Below are 20,561 nucleotides of genomic sequence, written 5' to 3'. Positions count from 1 at the left end.
TCAGGGCGCGCTGCCACGCAGCGCCAGACAGGGGTGCGCCACCGGCGCAAACCTAAACGTTGCAGCTGCCCACTAATTGCTGGGCAGCTGAGAACAGTCACAAGGCCTAAACGTTGCAGCTGGCACTATGTGCTACGCAGCTGTAGAAGGCCTGGCACCTCTGTGCCATCTCTGTCCCACACAGGGACTCTTTCCATTGCGCCTAAACGGTGCAGCTGCCCACTAATTGCTGGGCAGCTGGGAATCAAAACTGTGACAGGGTCCTCACTGACCCTAGAACAGAACTGCACCCAATCGTTGGAGCCACACAGGCTCTGACACAACACTGCGCAGAACGTTGGAGCCACACAGGCTCTGACACCACACATGGCCAAACGTTGGAGCCACACAGGCTCTAAAACAAATATGCCCCAAGTCCCTCGAGGGGACTCTAAAATCAATGGGGGCCTCGTTGGTGGAGTCCCCACTCTGGGGAACTCAGAAACACCCAATGACACTTTGGGCCTCGCAGGCTCTAATGAACCAATGGCCCCTGTGAGCCTCGAAGGCTCTAAGAAGAATGGTGCCCGAGAGCCTCGTTCTTGCGCCCCCCCCCCCCACGGGGGCCTTTGCACTACCTCACCACGTTGGAGCGGCCCTCTGAGCACACGGGGCCGCTCTGACCTCATCTACCCCCCCCGGCACCACTACCACGGAGAGCCCAACACTTACCGGGCTCTCCAGGTGCAGGGAGCAGACTCCGCTCGGAGGGGCAGCAGCATCGCGCTGCCAGTCTCTTCCTCCTGGGCTGCGGGACCGGCTCCACATGCACAGGGCTCTCACCGGGAAAAGGGAGCCCTGCTTGGCAGACGCCGACATCCTCCCTCGGCGGCAAGGCCCCCGGTGGGGTGGGCACCTGCCAGGGGCTTAACTGGGCATGATAAGTGGGCAAAATGCCGGTTGGGCACCGGCTATAGCACATAAACGCTACCAAGCGATAAAGGACAATCCACAGCGCTCCTAGCGCTAGAAAACAGATAGAGCGCTCCCAGGCGCTCAGGGGGAAATACAGCCCTTCCAGGCGCTATAAATACAAATCAAGCGCTCCCAAGCGCTAGCAGGCAAAAAAAAGGTCCAAGTAAAAATAAAGCGCTCCCAGGCGCTAAGGGGGCAGAGTCCATCAAGCCCCTAAAGCAAAGACTCCCATAGCAAAGGGGCCCCAGCATCCAGCAGGGGACCCCAGGAAAAGGTCTCCAGAGTCCAGGACCTCAGCAGTCCATCAGGTATTCTGGGGCTGGGCAGGGCCCAGGGAGGCAAGCCTTCCCCTCGGCCCAAGCAGCAGCACGCCCCTGGCAGGATTCAAGTCAGAAACAAGAACATTTTGTAAGGGGACACAGCCCCTTTTTATACAGTAAATTCCTTTGTCTAGCAGGGTGCAGGCAATGTGAGAACCAGCTACAACTGGTTATAGGGAACTCCTTTCACTGGCCAGGCCAGGGACATCAGATGCACCACAGGGGGTGGAGCCAGCATTGTGTGGGGAAAACCGAGCCCCATTCACTCCCAGGTGCTATCTCCTCCCACCACTCTAGTTGCAGATGCAGTCATTCAACCAAGGGCTGACTCAGACAACCTCCTGTGGGCTCCCCAGCCCCTGTCACCCTCAAACCCTCAAACCAGACAGTCAATCCACGAGCAGGCCCAGGCATACTCCTGGAGCCAGGCTCCAGCCAATCACGTGCCAGCAGACTCACTACACAGGCACACCCATGTCTAGAAGTGGCACTTCCACACTAGACACATGCATGCCGCATACATCATTACGCAGCATTCAATCTCACAAGTTCGCACATACCAAACCCTGCACTCCCCACACATCAGGAACTACCATGGGCATACATATTCCCCATTCATTCCTATGGGAGGGCAGGTCACTCACCACACATACACAGAGAGCTCACGCACTTTACATTGTACCCCAGTGAAAAAGTGTGCAGAGGCCTAAAATCACCAACACCAGGTCACAGAAACAGGCTAGGAAAAAGCAAAAAGTTTCGGGGTGAACCTGCCAAAAAGGGCCAGGTCCAACACAGAAGCTTTTGAACATTCACTGGAAAAGGTGGGCAAATACATGGGGGAGGTCCAGCCAGGCATACAATTCTTGAAACAAGTGCGCCTTTTCAATCCTGCGCGACTCTGCATACTGTCTAATGAGAAGAGTGCATATTCAGCCATCCCTGGTTTGAGCGAAGTTCCCGATCAGGAGCTTTGCCTCTACTTTGAAAATGTAGGCCAAGAAGCAGTGCAGGCATCTGTTTCTGGAGTGATTGACATGGACCTCTTTTGGCGTGGGCTGGCTGACCGCATTCCAGCTCTTTCCCAACTTGCAGCTGTGTACAAGGACTGTGTGACCAGTTCTGCAGATGCTGAAAGGAGCAACAGCATCTACAAAATTATTCTGTCATCCAGAAGACGGCCCCTTTCAGAGCAATCCATCCGGGCATTATTGTTTTTGCGTTATAACCAGCAGCACAATACTGGGCTAGATTTGGAGTGCTCAGAAGAACTGGACGTACATGGCCAAGATTAACATGCCAAGCATACATGTTCCGTGGCCATTTATTCAGTAACAAGTTATGTCCTATATGTAGCCTTTTAACCAAAACAAATGGCCTGAATTGTAAATAAACAAAATATACATAGCTCCATGTTGTAAAATAACTCAAACAATAAGATATCTGTGTTTGTTGACGAAAAAAACCCAAAATAAAATGCCGCTAAATGCTGCTAAATTCCCAGGTTTGTGCCGCTAAATTTCCTGATTTGTGCCGCTAAATTTACTAGTTAATGCCGCTATATCCTGGGGGGGGGGTCTTATTCCCCAGAATATACACACTGGAAATAAGAGAGTAGGCAGGCACAGGTCAAGGCTACTGGTCATTACTTGAGTCATATTTATATTGAAAGTGAACATTATTAAGTCATGGACCTTTCTAAACGGCTTAATAACCGAACGAGTATTCAGTGTTGAACAATGATTCATCAAAGAACCAAGAGCATGGCCAGGCTAGCTGGTCAATCATAAAGAATTTAAGGGGAATAGGTTTTCAATTCCATTTGAGCGGTTATTTTTCATGATAAAAAAACACTGTTCACTGGCTTTAGCTCGTTTAGGCCTGAGCATTCTCATCAAGCCTTTTCCTTGGGATGCAAGAGTACTAGTGGGTATGAAAGGAGAAGCAGTACTATTAAGGGCTATGTGGATTCTGCATTGTCTTTGAATGTGTAGGAAGCTAATGTATTCACCAAAACATCAGGGACCCCACAGACGTTCTGGTGACTGTTTGGCCTGCTTGTATTTTAATTAACTGCAACCGTAAGGGCAGGGCATGTGATTAATGCAAAAGGTGTGGCAGTAGTTGACCTTGACACTTAAGATGTCCAGGGTATCGCAGACACAAGTTTTTCCATTAGTAATATTTTTATTGAAATTTGGCTCTAGTTCGTGTTGAAGTCAGGCATTTCAAATGGGTCAGTCTGAAACTAATATTGGCTAAATTATTATATTAATATAATCTGGCATGCCCTCTTTGAATGATGTAAGATTATCTCATTTCATAGCATCGTATTTCAATTGCATACTGGGTGTAAATAATATACTAATGCTTTCTTTATAGTTATAACAACTGATAGCCAGAAACCGGTCCTAGGATGCTTGATTCCGGTCCAGGAAAAACATGACTTGGCAGTTCGGTCTGGACTGTTCCCACGAGGCACAGGGTCAAGACTGATTTGCATATGGTCATGTCTGAACTGGGGTGGCTTGGTGAGCAAAATAATGATGGATTTAACCCAGATCTGTGACTGGGGGTGAATGTTTTGCCATTGTGCAATATTCCGTCCAATAGCTTGTGTGTTTTGCTGTTCACCCTATGTGGGAAGGGTGTGCCCAGACGTAGGTCCGGTGATCACTATACCACTGGAGTCAAGCTATCCTGGCTGAAGACGGCTGATAGCCAGAAACCGGTCCTAGGATGCTTGATTCTGGTCCAGGAAAGACATGGCTTGGCAGTTCGGTCTGGATTGTTCCCATGAGGCACAGGGTCAAAACTGATTTGCATATGGTCATGTCTGAACTGGGGTGGCTTGGTGAGCAAAATAACGATGGATTTAACCCAGATCTGTGACTGGGGGTGAATGTTTTGCCATTGTGCAACATTCCGTCCATCATCTTGTGTGTTTTGCTGTTCACCCTATGTGGGAAGGGTATGCCGATACGTGGATCCCGTGCTCACTACGCCACTGGAGTCAAGCTATCCTGGCTGAATGTTTTGCCATTGTGCAACATTCCGTCCATCATCTTGTGTGTTTTGCTGCTCACTGACACACATGGCAGGCCTGTCATAGTGCACCTAATTAAAGTATTTTGTTCAAACTATAGTATTTGGCTCTATGGACATTAGGCTTATGTTAATGAATCTGGGCGAGGGGGTGTCTGGTAACAATGCAGGAGTTGTTTGGCCTTTTGTAGCTCACAATAATTTTCACTGATCAGAGGTAGCTCTCACTGTGGAAAAGGTTGGAGATTCCTGTTCTAGAGGACGCAACAGAGACCTTCCACCAAGAAAAACATGAAGAACATCATAAAGTAATAAGCAGGTGAAATAGAAGCAGATATCCATATACCTGCTCTCATGCCAAAAGGTTAAAAAAATACCTTTCCTCCATGTATGTTGTAGCTGTGCTGAAACTCATTTAAATGTTGTGTTCTACCCACTTCATCCCTTGCCTTGTGCTCGTCCCTGCTACGGTGTGCCACGTAGGCACCCCACCACAATTTACAACTTTCTATGGCCAGGATTGCAATATATAATGAAACAACACTCAGATGTAAACTACAAATTAAACCCTTCTATATCCACTTTGATTACTTTTTTCAAATGTTCTAACTAAATTATTAGTTGAGTATCAAGTCCAGTGCCAAACTTATTGATTTATTACTAGTTACCTTTCACTCCTTATAATGTTTCTACATCAGTCATAGGGGTTTGTATTTCCTCCTGCAACCATAGCTGACCGGTGTCTCGGACAATCTTCTGCCAAAATGTCTGCATTAAAATCTATAGGCATGAGTAATAAGGAGATATTGCCCCAATTACAGGCAAACGCATTCGATGTGGTTGTGTTTGTACCTGTGACTGCGCAAATACAAAGGTCATTATGTATATTTTGTTTGTGTAACAAGGGGAGGGACCTAAAGGGTCCTTATGGACCTGGACAAGCACACTGCCTCAAAGATAATTTCCATCACTGTCATTTTCTGCCGTGACCGACAGAGATAACAAGCCCCATTTATAGTGATCACTGTGCCCGGCGGAAGATTGGCATGTAATGGCAGACATCAGCATGGAGGTGCAAGGACTGCTATTCTGATGTCCTGTACCCTGAGGTTTTCTCCCCGGCACTGTAGAATGTCTGGCATTCCACCACCGCATTATTATTCAAGCATGGCAGAATAGGAGTTATGGAAAATTCTAAGGAACCTGTAGGGAGGTGGGTGGTATTCATTAGGAATAATTGTTCCAAAAGACAGGCAAGATGGCCTCTGACCAGTCGTGGGAGTAAGTCTCACTGACCTCTCTTGGCGATGGTAAAATGACTGTGGATACGGCGAAGAATGCATAGGGAATCTGGCTGGCTAAAAGGTGTTTTCTCCGGATTTTATACCCTACTGCGCCGTAAGGTTTTGTATAAGGCATTTCAACGTTCTTGGGCTGCATCGAGAGTTGCTTCGAAAACTTTGAGCATTAGAGCTGCTATGCCTCCATGAGGAGCGAAACCCAAAGAAATTAAGGAGGTAAAGGGAACGAAGGCACCGGGTGATTCAACGAAACTTGCCGATGCCCATGCAGTTACAAGGAAACAAGCGGCGAAAATCACAGGCGCTGCAATGGACTCGGCCAGCAAAAGCAAGGGGGCAAAAGAAAAGGATGCCGAGCTAAAGGCTGAGCTACAGGCGGCAGCAGCGGCGAAGAAATACACTAAAAACACACCAAAAGACAATCTGTCTAAGGCGCTGCGGGGAAATGCGTTTAGACAACCCACCTTGGCGGAGGCCTTCTCTGGGACATCCGGAATATCCATGGATCTCGTGGTCCATGGCGGCAGCCCAAGCAATTTCGGGCACTCAGGGAATCCATCATCTGTGGAGGTGCGTGCACAAGGAACGCCGAGCAGGGCGATCACAGATGCGCGGCTGACAGAACGGCCAGGCTCATCGGAGGGAGCTGAATCGGTAACGCTGCAGACAGGAGAGGACGTAGGAGGATCGGAGGTGAACGAGGATGCGTGCCGTGAGGTAAGCCGCGCTGGTCCTGCAACTGAAATTGACATGTCAGAAAACGCCACGAATGGACAATCAGTCTTAACTGCGGCAGCAAGTGATACCGGTGGTTGTGCTCTGGAGCAAAGTGGCCATGGGCAACCCGCGCCAGCACCAAGTATGTCCCGAGGGCCTCATACACCTCTAGAAAATGTCTCAAATATGCCTGGGGTGTCGGGAGCATCGGTGGTTACTGGGGTAATGGATGGTGCAGAAGCTGCGGAAGAGACAGAGCTAGAGGGGGAGGCTCACTTAAAAAGCAGGATGTCCAGGAAGTCCAGGTACCTCTGGTCATAGCTGAAGCCAGACTGCTGGCTCCGGGCTCTCCAAGTGATGAGTGTTTTTTTTCAATCAACGATGAAACAGGCACATCCTCAGGAAGTGGGGGCTCAGGGGAAAGCTATGCAGATAGTTCAGATTCAGACTCTGAGCCAGATTAATCGGTTTCTGAGGATACAATTCAGCGGGCCTCTTTAAACTAGAAGAGTAAACAGCAGAGGAGCCGTTTGCGACATAGGCAAAAAAAAAACCAGCAGCCCCACGCAGGCAGAAATGGCAAAAAAATTAGTATGGGACTACTCGGCCACCTCTAATCTATATCAGGAAGAGGACGAGACGAGAGGACAGCAGAGGAAGTCGCATATGGCACAGGATCAAGCACCGACAATGGACCTACTCTATGCTACCCTTAAGCAGATTCAGGGGGAAGCTAGAACTGAGAGCAAAAGGGCCAAACAAGCCAGCAAGAAAATTAAAGGGTCATTAAGCAAAATGAACAAGCTATATGCTGAGATGGCAGGAAGAGTCACCGAGGTGGAAGAGAGAACAGGGAAGCTGGAAGATGAGGTGACGCGCTGGCAGGAGTTCAAGGAAGCCCAGGAGAAAGCAACAGAGGATATGCAATGGAATTTGGAGGACTTCGAGAATAGACAGAGACGCAATAACATCAGACTCCTGGGTATTCCGGGGGGAGCGGAGGGGCAGGACGCAAGGACCTACGTGATCGCACTTTTAAAGGGGGCATTCCCTGAGCTTGAAACATGGAACTGGGACGTGGAGGTCCAGCGGGCACAAAGGTTCCCCTTGACGCAAAAGAAATCATATGCTACATCTCAGAATGACAGGCCTAGAGCAATGTTGGTGTTCGTCTGAAACTTTTTAGCCAGACAGGAGATCATGGATAGAGCTAAACCACAGGCTCAACGCAGCTTTAACGGAATATCTTTTTTTGCACGCCCAGATTTCTGTCATGTCACTGTGGAGAGGAGGTGGAGATTACGGCAATTGATTGATCCTTTCCAAAAGTTAGGTTGTGAAGCATACTTGCTGTTCCCTGCCAGGCTAAAAGGGCTCGTGGATGGCCAGACCAGGATGTTTTTCTCAGTGGTTAAAGCACAGGCTTTTCTGGTTGATTTTAAGGAAAAGAGGGGCCGGGCATCATCATGCCAGCTGCATAAGGGTCAAGACAGAGCTATATGGACTACAGAATTACACTCGTAGGATTTGTTATGTATTTATTTCACTATGTAATTAAGTTGTATTACACTAATTAGATTGGAATTCACAGTCAAGGATTTGTTGTTGTAGGTATATTAGGGGGGAGAGGGTAGCGACATCCCTGGGGCTAAGAAGCAGTCACACATAGGTCAGGATTGACCTACTTGCCCGTAAAGTGGGGGTTGGGGGGGAGGGGGGCTGAGGGGAGGGAGGGAGCAGGGGGGGCACAGGACATAGGGCAAGTGTAAGGGGACAACAGGACAGGGAGGTAATACAGGGAGAGGGGATTTTATGAACAAGGGGTTTGAGGGGTGGAATGCCAGTATGAATAGCCAGACAGGAGAAAAGGTGTATTGGGTATGGTGGGATTCAATCTCTGGGCAGTTCAAGAAGGGTTGTTTCAATGGAGTGGAATGCAGTAAAAATAAAAGTCTTGTATAGATGAACACGAACATTAAGATATTGACGTTGAATGTATGTGGGCTCAATGATAGGTTGAAAAGGCAAAGGGTTGCACTATTGCTGAAAAATACACGGGCAGATTTTATATGTCTCCAGGAGACTCACATAGAGGGCAATAAGGCCTTCCTGCTGGAACAACTAGGGTTTCACTTGTTAGCTTATTCTAGGCCTAGAGGGGTGGCCATCCTAACAAGATTCAACAATATTTCAACTAGGAAAAAACTAGAGGATCAGTGGGGGAAATGGGTGCTGAAAGAATGTTTGATCGGGGGAGAGTGGGTTACACTGGGTTCTTTATATGGTTCAACCGAGGATGATCCGGAATTGTTCGATTTCCTAGATCTAGAATTGGCCACATGGGCACCGCAGGTTATCCTAGCAGGTGACTTTAATATCAATGGAGTTGCAGATCTAGGCTTGGATGCTAGGGGACAATATCGAGGCAGGAAAAAGAAGGTATGCAGGGCAATTCTCAGCATGGCCGATAATAACGCATTGGTGGACGTATAGGGGAAATCGAAACCAGAGGAGACTGGTTTTACCTACTACTCTGCCCCGCACAAAAGGTGCGTTAGGTTAGATTATTTTTGTACTTCATGCTCATTATTATCTAAACCGCAGATGGAAAGACTTCCACATATTGTGTCTGACCACAACCCGTTAATTTTAACAGTTAAGGACGGGGGGTTTCGTAGGAAAGGAAAGGGTCTGGACATTTGAAAGGGACCTACTGACGGATGAGGATTATGTTACACATATGCATACATGAATAAAAGGATTTTAGGAAATCAATAGGGGAAGCACTGCATCAGGGAATGCATGGGACACCTTTAAGGTGGGGGTCCGTGGCGAGACGCTCAGTTTTAGTCTGTCTAAACAACAAAAAATAGCGGACCAGATCAGAGCAATTAAGCACAGCCTTGTTAGAAGCTGAGCAGAGGTTGACACAAGCTACAATTGAGGGGAGCCATATTGAGCAGAGTCTTTTGGAGGTCACATTGGCAAAAGCAGAGGCAGAAGAAAAAATAGCAACTAAGGTGGCCAAAATCTTTTCGGCACAAAGGGAAAAATGTTACGAATATAGTGAAAGGGTGGGCCACACACTAGCAATGTGGACAAGACAGAAGGTAGTGTGCCTGAATGCTGTACCTTCTATCTAATCTCAAGAATAAATATACTAAATGAACATTACAACAAGGACCCATCATCTTAATTTTATTGAATTTAACACTGGCGACGAGGTAAAGGATCCATTTAAAAGGAAAAGGACTTCATTGAATTTAAAAAGGACATCATTGCAACCAAAGACAAGAAGAGAAACGTTTAAAGTTACTTTCCTGCTTCTGGGTACCCCACAGGTGTCTGAATCCAACCGACAGCCTCAACCCAGAGCATTGGAATAACCTTTGCTGAAGTAATACTACTACTAAATCATCTGGCACTAGAGCAAACTTAAAGGACTCCCTGTTTTCATCTAGTGAGTCAGCGTTTTACGTGAGTAACGTTGCTGCTGCTGTCTGTCCTGGGTGTGCCTGTGCTACTTCTGCAACCTCCTGTTTAAATGAAAGTGTGCCTGTGCTATTTCTGGAATCTGCTGTTTAAAAGATTGTCAGCTCACTTTGTGACTTCAGTTTATTGCCTGCGCAACTTGTGCCAACCTGCTGTTTAAAGGTCTCCTATTTACAAAAGCACTACTTACTGGGACCATTACAACCTGCACTTAAAATTAAAGTCTGCCTGCATCAATCTGTGTGAACTCCGTGTTTCGGTACCTTGGAGGTTGTGCACTGGCAGTTTGAGTGAAGAGACGGCTATTCTACTTTGGTATTTGGCTTGCCTTGTGGCCTACGCTGAGACCTGATGCCTATTTCTTGACAACTGTCTTTTTCAAAATTTAAAAATAAAGATGTAGGTCGAGCTCCAGGGCACACTCACCTTACTTCTAGCGTCGCGTGGAGGCAGAGTGCTTTTGTTATGTCTTTCTCTCCTCGTTCCTCCATGACGCCTTTTCAGCTGCCTATCGACGCCTGCATGTTTCCGCGTGCCTTGAGCCACCCAGCTTGACGCCAAGAAACGTACCGCCATGTTGTGGTTGGTATCGTCATTGCAGTTTGCCTTCTTGCCAACCACGTCCTGCGCATACTCTGCAGCAGTACTACGTGTACTTCTGGTGTGTACTTTTGTCAATCTCTCTGTCCTGCAGCACTACGGCGTTACTTCTTTAACTTCCAATCTTCCATATTTGTGCTCTGTCGTCTGGAATTCACATGCCAGCGCTTGGCTTTACACCATTTGGGAGTCTGTCTACATTCCTGACTTCGAGAACTTGATTTGCACACCATTTCACTACGTTTGGATCTACAACCCGGGTGAGAGATCGCTCACCGGTGTTTGCTGTTTCATTATTTATTTATTTATTTATTTATTTATTTATTTTCCAACCAGGTACTGTTTGATTTTCTTTACATTTTCCCATGGAGATTTCTACAGAGCTGTTTCTGTCTCCCTTCATTCAAATGAAAACGGTGACTACTTTTATTATTTTGATTTGTTATGTTTAAGATGTTGTGTACAATTTTGCATATTTACTAATTTATGCAATGTGTAGTTTGCGCTGTAATTTACCCTTGAGTGCATTTCTTCTAAGTACTGTGGTGTGCTAAATATCGATTTATATGCTCAATGCTTAGAATTCTGTTTCTAGGTTATGTATGTATGCTGTTACATGTTCTTTTCTGTGTGGATTTGCAAGTGATGCATTTTGAAATAATTTATTCTATTATTGCCTACTTTACTGCCTTCAAATGAGCCAGGATCCTACCAACCAATTACTCTTATAAACTCAGATGTAAAAATGTTCTCAAAAGCGTTAGCAGCAAGATTCTCCAGGGTTATTGACAACTTGGTTAGTATAAGCCAGCATGGGTTCATTCCACACAAGGGTACCACCCAACATATCAGGAAGGTGAATTATTTGATGCGCAAGAGGTCGCAGGAAACCCATTGACAGTCATGTTGCTGGACGCCGAAAAGGCATTTGATCGAGTGTCTTGGGAGTTCCTATGGGTGGTGTTGACGAGAGGGGGGTGTGGGGAGGGCTTTGTGAGAGCCATCCAGATACTGTATAGGGTACCCACTGCATGTATTAGGGTGAATGCCGGCCGCACCGCTCCATTTGAAATTACCCGGTGCACACGGCAAGGGTGTCCGTGTTCTCCACTACTGTTCGCAATGTACATAGACCCACTGATACATAAATTGGAGCAAAAAAGTCGGATCGCACCAATGGTAACCAAAGTGGGTCTCTGTAAAGTTCTTGCATATGCCGATGACGTGGCAGTTATTACACCCTCACCCAGAGAGGCTATTAGGGCAGTAGAAGAGGAAGCAGAGCAGATTGGTCAGGTGGCAGGATATGCCCTGAACAAGACTAAAACTCAAATTATTAAAAATTCACAGGCAGCGTGTTCAGATTCGCGGATGGTTCCGGCTGGGGTTTACTTGGGAGTGATGGTCACGGCAGAGCTTGACAGTCTGGTAGAAATAAATATAAGTCCAATAATTAAGAAAGCGAAGAAAGATCTGGATAGGGTGCAGAACTTACATATGTCACTAGTCGGACGGGTAAACTTTGTTAAAATGAATCTACTGCCAAAATTCTTATATTTATTTAGGACGATTCCTCTTTTTTTTTAACTCCATTTTGTTTAACACAATAGAGCAAATGATAAATCGCTTTGTTTTGTCGATTGGCAAAACAAGAAGAGCAATGAGATTTATGTCACTACCCAGGGATAGGGGAGGGTGGGCACTACCGGACTTTAGATTATATTATTGGGCAGCAGCCTTACAGCAAATGACAGGCCTCATAGGGGGGGCGGAGATTGAAGCAGGGACACAGTCTGGGTCAACTTCTATTTATGGACTAGTACTAGGGGAGGATGTAGAGAATGTTTTTTTGAAGTACACGGAACCCAGTTACTTTAAGAAAAACGAGATTTAAAACAGTGGATGCGGCATATAGGATCTGGAAGGCTTTTACAAAAAGTTTTGGGCTCGGAAGATTCAACGCCTATACCAGATTATGTAAGAATCCTACAACTCCGCAAGAGATCTTCGCGAATGCGACCTTCTTGGAATGGGGACGTCGGGGGTGAAGAAAGTGGGGGACTTGGTAGGACCGTAAGGAATGCGTCAATTCTCGGAAATTTAAGGTGTATTTGGCATTAGGTCAAAAAGTTTCTTTAAGTATCTGCAGACTAGAAGTTTCTTATCTAGTAAAAGAGGGGGATCTCAAGGGTTTGTAGATAATACAATTCTAAGGATTGTCGAGAGGGGACATGGGTGCACAATTAAAAGGTTTTATGCAGAGCTCATGCTGAACGGAGAGGATGATTTAGGAAAATATGAATCTAAATGGATGAAGAAATTAGGAACAGCACAGGGGGTATCTTTGAAATCATTACAGTTAGGCCAGGAGATCCTTCGCTCAGCAGCCCTACAAGCCCAACATTTTAAAACGATTTATAAGCTATACTACACACCGGCTAGAATCGCACAATGGGGGAGGGTACACAGGGGATAACCTGTCCGCGGTGTGACAGCACAGACGGAGATATAATACACATATTTTCTACCTGCTCTGACCTGCATCCCTTGATAGGAGCTATCAAAGCATTCCTGGATAGATTGTTAAATATAGAGGTTAAGTTACCTCCAGATTTGATATTACTAGGGGTGGGGCAGGGCTTACACCAACTTCAGTATGAATATTTCCTGTTTGTGGCTATGACAGTATTCCGGATATGTATTGCTTCTGCATGGCGGGACCGACTCCCACCCACAGTACATCAATGGATAGTCAGGTTGCTAAGTATCCACAATTTGGAAAAAGCGATTGAAGCCAGGAAGAGAAAAAAAGGAAGAGTGTTAGGGCTACGTATATGGAATCCAATTAGGGAGTGGAAGGAAAGGAGTTAGTAATGTTTGGGGATTCATAAGCAACTTGATAGTAGTTTACTAGAGGTTTCCATTTGTTTTTTGTTCTTTTTTCCCTTTTTTGTGCAATTTTCTCATCTCTCTCCCTGTAGTAATTAGTATTGGTATGTATTCTTATGTCCATTATTCAAGCATGTGTCAAAATGTCCTGTGCGGGTGGGTGGGGTTAAAAAATGTTGTAAATACTTTTTAATAAAAATGATTTTAAAAAAAAGAAATGTGGACTGATGTACTTGTTTACTTGGAACCGATAGAGAAGTCTTCAAACTCTAAAAAAAAAAAAAAAAAAAAAAAATATTTTCCTGGCCTGCCAGACCATTCCTGGGAAAAGGAGAATACAGGCAATTCTTTGACTGGTACCACAGCCATATGGGAAGGCAATCATAAGAATTACCATGCCCTCTGGTGATGTAAGCAGCTTGGAAGCTGTCTTCCTTTATCCAGAACTAAAAGAGTACTTTGGAAACTCCTCCAACATCACCTGCCATGCAAATGTCCGAGAACAGGCAAATTCCAAAGGGATGCCCAGGGGCTACAATTACCTCTGAACTGAAAGGCCCGACTGCCATCTTCTGCCCTGCTCAAATCTGATGGAGAATTTTCTGTGCACAAACACACACAGAAGATTTACAGCATTTGCAGAAGCAGTGCACGGTTCACTCTCTATTATGTTGGTGAGAAGTTTGACTGATGGTGGGGTGTTAGTGTGAGATGGTGTGTAACATGAGTATCTCGTGGTGTGTGAAGAATTAATTTGTAATAAGGTTTTATCTAATTTTTTTTAAACAACATTCTGCATAGCAACATTGTGTTTTTATGTAAATCTTATCTGTATTGTATGATGTACTTTTTATGATTCACTAAATGCTAATCGAATAAAAGTTTTTGAAAGAAAGAGTATCTCGTGGTGTGTGAAGGTGAGTCAAGAAAGGAGTTGGTGTCCTAAAAAAACATCCAATCTCAGAACAGACTGAATCACTCAAGGATGATGTAAATTCCTCAAAATAATTGATGCAAATTGGAGCTATCCAGAAATCATAAAGAACCAAAGAACAGAATCAGAGAAGAAACACATGCGTGTGCCATTATTGTGGAAACGCAAGACTTTTTGTCAAAGAATGTCCACAAATGGCAGGAAACTCATGGGCTGAACCGTAACCAGCAAACACTGTTCTTTCCAATTTGCTGATATTTAGTCTAATCTTGGAAAATTATGTTCAATAGACTAAGCTTTCCATACAATTCTGGGATTCACAAAAATTCCAAGGAGTATGAAAGTAAATCTTTGCAAATCTTTAGTTTCGTGCTAGTTTGCTCCTTCATGAAGCATACATTTGTGAACTGTCTGTGGAGTGTTTAAGTGCATTTAATGGAGCGCATGACCATTCACGATCCATGGGTGAGTAGTCTAAAGACACAATACTGTGGCGGCAATGGCTAGCAAAGTTAATACATATGTAAATCTAATCTATGCACCTCTGAACGATTAAGAAACACTCAGGACACTCAAGATTTGAAGAACAGAACTAAATAATGTTCATTAAAGAATTATGAATTATACTCACCACTATCAAAGGGGCTGGGCTGGTTTCCTGCACTTGTGCAAGTTGAGGATGACCCTTCTTTTTTCTGGAATGGAAATTCATTTATGTAAAATGAAAAAGCTGCTTGGATACACTAGATTACAAATTGTTCTAAATAAGAACAGCCATGACACGATCATACACGGTTTATTATCTGGTGCACAAATTGGCGGAAGCGCACATCCCCATGCCTCACAGACAACTAAACACATCAGGGATAGACAGTGTTTGTTGTTGGGTGTGCATATCAGGAGGACTCAATGTCTTGGTTAAAGAGACAATGTCAGCCTTCGAGATCCTTATGAGAAGACCTGTGCCTGAGCTTGTGACAGAAAGGGACTCAATACAACGATCACATCTTCACTGGAGCTGCTTTCCTTGTAGGTAGTGGCTTAGTGGATATGAACGGATGAAAACACCCCAAGCCGGTAATCTACAAGGATACTCTTTGGCCCTGATTTCAATGTAACTGTGGGGTCGGACTGGGACAGAAAAGAGCCTAGTCAAACAAAAAAAAGCGACCCCCTTTAGTGAATTTTGATAAAAAGCGTTCCGCGTTAAAAAAAACTGGGACAGTTTTGAACTTGGAAAGACACGCTGCAACAGTGTTTTGCAAGGTATGGAAGACTACATGCATTTGACCTTGCAGCAGACAATGTTTGTGTTAATATCTGGGAATTCAACATCAGAAACAGGCCCAGCAGACCATAAAACAGTCCCACAAACGGTCCCCAAAAATTCCCACACATTAAACTAGACAACCAGCCCGTCGGGCACCACCTGGCTGGCCTATAGGCCAGTCTGATCCTGTGTAGCCGTGTTTTTATGTAGGGATATGGGAGGGGCAGAATATACTATTTCAGTCAGTATCCCTGGAATTGGCAATAACTATAAAGAGCTGTAGACTTCGGGGTGCTTTCTGTGGGTTTCCTGCTCGAAGCAGGTGGAAAATGTCAGCAGAAGGGAGATGCAACAGGGCGTGGCTTGCACGCCAAGGTGATATGGTGGACCCGCTATGTGCTCAGCATTGACGCTGGACTCTGCATATTATTCGAGCCTCATTTCCCGGTCATTTATGCTGTGGGTGACGGGCCTGGATATCGGAAGATGAGGTGAATCTGGATACAGCTTTATGAACGATTCCTACCTTTCATGAGCCTGTTCACTGCCGCGGTAGTTTCCACCTCACAGAGACGCGAGCGGCCGCCATTTTGAATCGCTGCACTCGCGTCTTTCTTTTTTGCCACTTTTTGCCGTTTTTTCCAGTGGTGGGCAATGTAGAAAAAGAAGACTTGACTACTGATTGAAAATAAGAAGTTTGTGGAGGAAGAGCAATGAGTACGAATAGTATGGGGTTACTGAAAGGCAGCCTATCAGAATCCAGTTAAAAAGGACTAGAATAAGAATGAACAAAAGAGGTGACATCATGTTTTCATTGATACTGCTATGCCAAGACTTTCCAGCAGCGTCACTGACAGTGTGATTCTGAATCTGGTTCTGCATTTCTCCAAACTCTAAGTTTGCAGCCTGTCTTTTTTTTTGGCGAGTTTTGCCGTTTTTCAGTGACGGTGAAAGCAAAATGATTCCTCACAGTAATCTTTTGCTACAAGCTCCAATGGGCACTGATTAATACATAAATATGCAGTTTTTTCCATATACATTCTGCTATTTTGTAGTAATGGAGCAGTTTTCTTCTCAAGTAAAGCTCTACTTCAATATTTTGATGAGCTCCACTTGAAGTTCACCTGTTGCTTTGGCTCATTGGAGGAACTTTGAACTCTTTGTCTCATACTAAAGGAATTGTACCTACAACCTTTTTTATCAACATAAAGAATGACTTGTCTTTCACGACAGGCAGTTTGTTTTCGATGACATTTGTTGGGATTTCTTCGCTTTTACTACAGCTCTCAAGGTGATTTCCTTTCCAAATTAAAATGGCTACTGAAATCCACTCCGCTAGATCTTCCTCATCTGGTATAAAACCGAAAAGACATAAAAACTACAGACCCTCTCCTATTCTTTCCTCACAGAATCAAATTATGGACTCTATATTAGATGAAGTCTGTGGTCTTCAACCCTTTATGTCCACTTCAAATGAAAAACTAAAACAAATTGAGAGTTGGGTTATTATGGAGGGAAAGGTACTGGAACTTGAACAACGAGTTAGCGACATAGAGGATGTTTCTGCAAAGATTCCACTACTAGAACAGGAAATTCACAAATTAAAAATCCATACTGAGGATCTCGAAAATCGCAATCGTAGAAATGATTTATGCCTTTATGAACTTCCGGAGAATATTGAAGGTCCTGACATGGTGACATTTCAACAGAAATTCCTTCCAGAACTCCTAGATCTTCAGACATCAACGTGTCCTCTCAATATACAAAGAGCACAATGTCTGGGTCGTCTTCATACTACCGCTAACAAACCAAGTGGAGTCATAATGCTTTTCTTGGAATTCACAGAGCTTATGCAAGTTTTGAAGGCTTTAAGACTTAAACATCGTCTTATCTGGTTGAGACATAATATCTTCATATCTCAAGACATCTCCATTGCAACAAACGCCTGCGCAAAGAATTTCTTGCTCTACGTCCTCAGATGATGCATCTTAACATCCAATATGGAATTCTCCATCCATGCCTCTGTAAAATCACACATGATGGTTGATCACGTTCCTTTGATGATCCAGAGAAACTTAAACTCTTTCTTCATAATCTTTCTTCTCATGGCATGAATACTAATACTTGACTTTTCTTATATTTCAGGATCATCAATTTGATTCCAAAAGTTTTCCTTACTTGATGTTTTCTGATTATTTGTTATCATTTTACCCATAAGGTTCTCATTTCTTCCATTTCTTTGTACCTATTACTGTGGTCCGTGTTCTCTGGCGTCACTATGCACCTCTCCTTTCGATCATTCTTCTCTTTACAGATATGGATGTTATTCCTTGATCTGTTTACTTGCTTCTTCTATCTGTTTCCTTCTTCTCTCTTCTCCTTTTTTCCTCTTCACTCTTATCATTTCATCTTACTTTTAGTCTTTTTTCTTCGTAACTGTTTTACTTTTCATAATGCGTTTTCTTCATCACATACCAAACAATGTCTTTCTTTCTTTTTCTTTGTTGATTATGCAGTTTCGTGTTCCTGTTTCCTCATGTATCCCCTAATCCAACATCATGGTTAATATGGTCTCGTGGAATTTACGTGGTCTAGGTCATTCTGTCAAACGTCAAAAGGTATTGTCTCATTTAGCTAAACTTAACGCCCAAGTTGCTTTTTTACAGGAAACCCATTGAATTGATGTAGATTATCTTAAACTCAAATGCCAATGGGTCAATCAAATTGTTTTTTCTCCTGCTACGGAACCTCATGGTGGTGTTGCTATATTGTTCCATGCACCTACTAATGCCCAAATATTATCAACAGAATGTGATCCTTATGGTCGGTCGTTGCTGGTGGATGCTATTATCAACAAAATGCAAATTACTTTTTTCAATATTTATGAACCTGTTAAACCAGATATGGAATTTTGGCAATCTAAATAAATGAAACTACTATCTATATCTAATTCTAATGTAGTGGTTGTTGGTGATTTTAATAACTGGTTGGACCCTTTTTCTGACAGAAAATCCAATTGTAAATGTAAACCAGATAAAACCCACAAATCATTCCAATCAGCCATTTCATCACGTCCTTTCTTTGATGCATGGAAAACATGTAATCCAGATTCCTCGGAATTTACCTTTTTTTTCCCTGTTCACCATACAAGATCTCGTATTGACTATATTTTAATCTCCACATCACTATTACCTTGTCTCAACTCATCTGAAATTGGTTCTATTTTCATTTCTGACCATGCTCCCGCCTCTACTTCTATTGATATTTCCATCACCACATGCAAACAAGGCTGCTGGCGATTTAACAATCACCTTTTATCAGATCGCACTTTTATTTCAGAAGCGACCTCTTTTATTAATGAATTCTTTGTACTTAACAACTCTTTGGATACCTCAATCCATAATAATTGGGATGCTTTTAAAACATCATTTAGAGCCTTCACTATTGCTTATTCTTCAAAGAAAAAAAAGTTAATGAGTGCTAAATACAAAGAAACCCTAACACTAATCAAAACTTTGGAACACAAATACTTCTCATCCAAATCCTCCTCATTACTACAAGAGTTAATTAAAGCTAAATCCGCCCTGAACAAAACTGCCACTGTGGACGCCTGTAACATTCTTATTAAGGTTAAATCATAATTTCACGGTGGCCAAAACAAAGCAGGGAAATTGTTAGCGAATTATTTAAAAATGAAATCTGAACGTTAAACCATTGGTCCTATACACTCAGAAATTAACGATACACTCCTCATCAGATTCTGATATTATTAGTACATTTCAATCATATTACAATCTATTATACACAGAAACTACTATTCCCTCTGAAGAAGATTTTGTATCTTTTTTCCAATATATCCCTAAACCTAAATCCCTACCAGATATCTTCTCACCACTAGAGAAGGATATCTCTCTTCAAGAAATAACTGACACCCTCAAATCCTTGAAAAAATCTAAGGCTCATGGCCCAGATGGCTTTTCAGTTGAAATATTTTTTGCCTTTTCTTCTATTTTTGCCCCTAAATTATTAGAACTTTTTAAGTCATTCCTATTCAACTCTAAGGCCTGTGGCTCTTTTTTAGAAGCCCTTATTGTTGTCATTCCTAAACCAGACAAAGACCCCTCCTTTTGCAAAAAATGTCGTCCTATATCACTAATCAATTATGATTGTAAAATTTTTGCTAAGATTTTGGCTTCTCGTTTAGAGAAAGTTATTCCATTTCTTATTAACCCAGATCAAGTTGGTTTTATTAAAGGACGATTAGTCTCTGATAATGCCAGAATGTTTTCCAATATTCTCACGCTTAGTGGTAAATATCCTTCTCCCTTAGCCGCATTATCTTTGGATGCAGAGAAAGCCTTTGATCGAATAATTTGGGAATTAATGATTTACACCTTACAATGGTTTGGATTTGGTTCAAAATGTATTTCATATATCAAACTATTATATACAAATTCGAAAGTATGTGTTTTTGTTAATGGTCTTTTCTCCCCATATTTTTCTCTGCAAAGAAGTACACGTCAGGGTTGCCCCCTTTCCCCATTACTTTTTTTGTTATGCCTGGAACCCTTCCTTGAACGAATTAGAAATAACCCCCTTATTACTGGTTTTACTCTGAAATCCTACCAAATTAAACTCTCTGCATATGCAGATGATGTTCTTATGTATATGTCCAATCCTGTTACCTCTCTACCCCATTTTTATATGAAATCTCATCATTCTCTAATGTTTCAGGCTATAAACTAAATTTCAACAAGAACGAGATTTTACTTTCAAAATCTTCATGCTACCAACATATGTTTGATTCTGCCAACTTTACATGGTGCCCTCAAAACATTAAATATTTAGGCACATGGTTTTCCTCCAATATTCGTGATACATTATCCCATAACATTACTGCTTTAAAACGTAAAATTACCAATTTGTTGACCTCATGGTCTCCTTTATTTTTATCTTGGTGGGGCAGACTAGATACAATTAAAATGATGATTGTTCCCCAGGTACTGTTTACATTGTCTATGTTACCATTTAAAATCCCC

General features: G+C 43.4%; 1 protein-coding gene across 3 annotated transcripts in view; it reads right to left on the bottom strand.

Annotated features, from left to right (window-relative positions):
- The window catches only part of LOC147726770 (baculoviral IAP repeat-containing protein 1-like), a 929,669-nt gene that overhangs the window by 279,231 nt on the left and 629,877 nt on the right, over positions 1 to 20,561 (bottom strand). For all 3 annotated transcript variants that reach the window (XR_015309289.1, XM_086960817.1, XM_086960818.1), the window contains exon 9: positions 14,884 to 14,947. Coding sequence is in view for 2 of the 3 variants with exons in the window: in XM_086960817.1 (XP_086816943.1) it covers positions 14,884 to 14,947 (64 nt within the window). In the remaining variant the exon portion in view is untranslated. The remainder of the gene's footprint in view (positions 1 to 14,883; positions 14,948 to 20,561) is intronic.

Source organism: Lissotriton vulgaris, chromosome 3_1 (assembly GCF_964263255.1).
Source record: "Lissotriton vulgaris chromosome 3_1, aLisVul1.2, whole genome shotgun sequence".
Taxonomy (NCBI): domain Eukaryota; kingdom Metazoa; phylum Chordata; class Amphibia; order Caudata; family Salamandridae; genus Lissotriton; species Lissotriton vulgaris.
The sequence above is the reverse complement of the archived record's forward strand: the minus strand, read 5'-3'. Positions and strand labels throughout refer to the sequence as shown.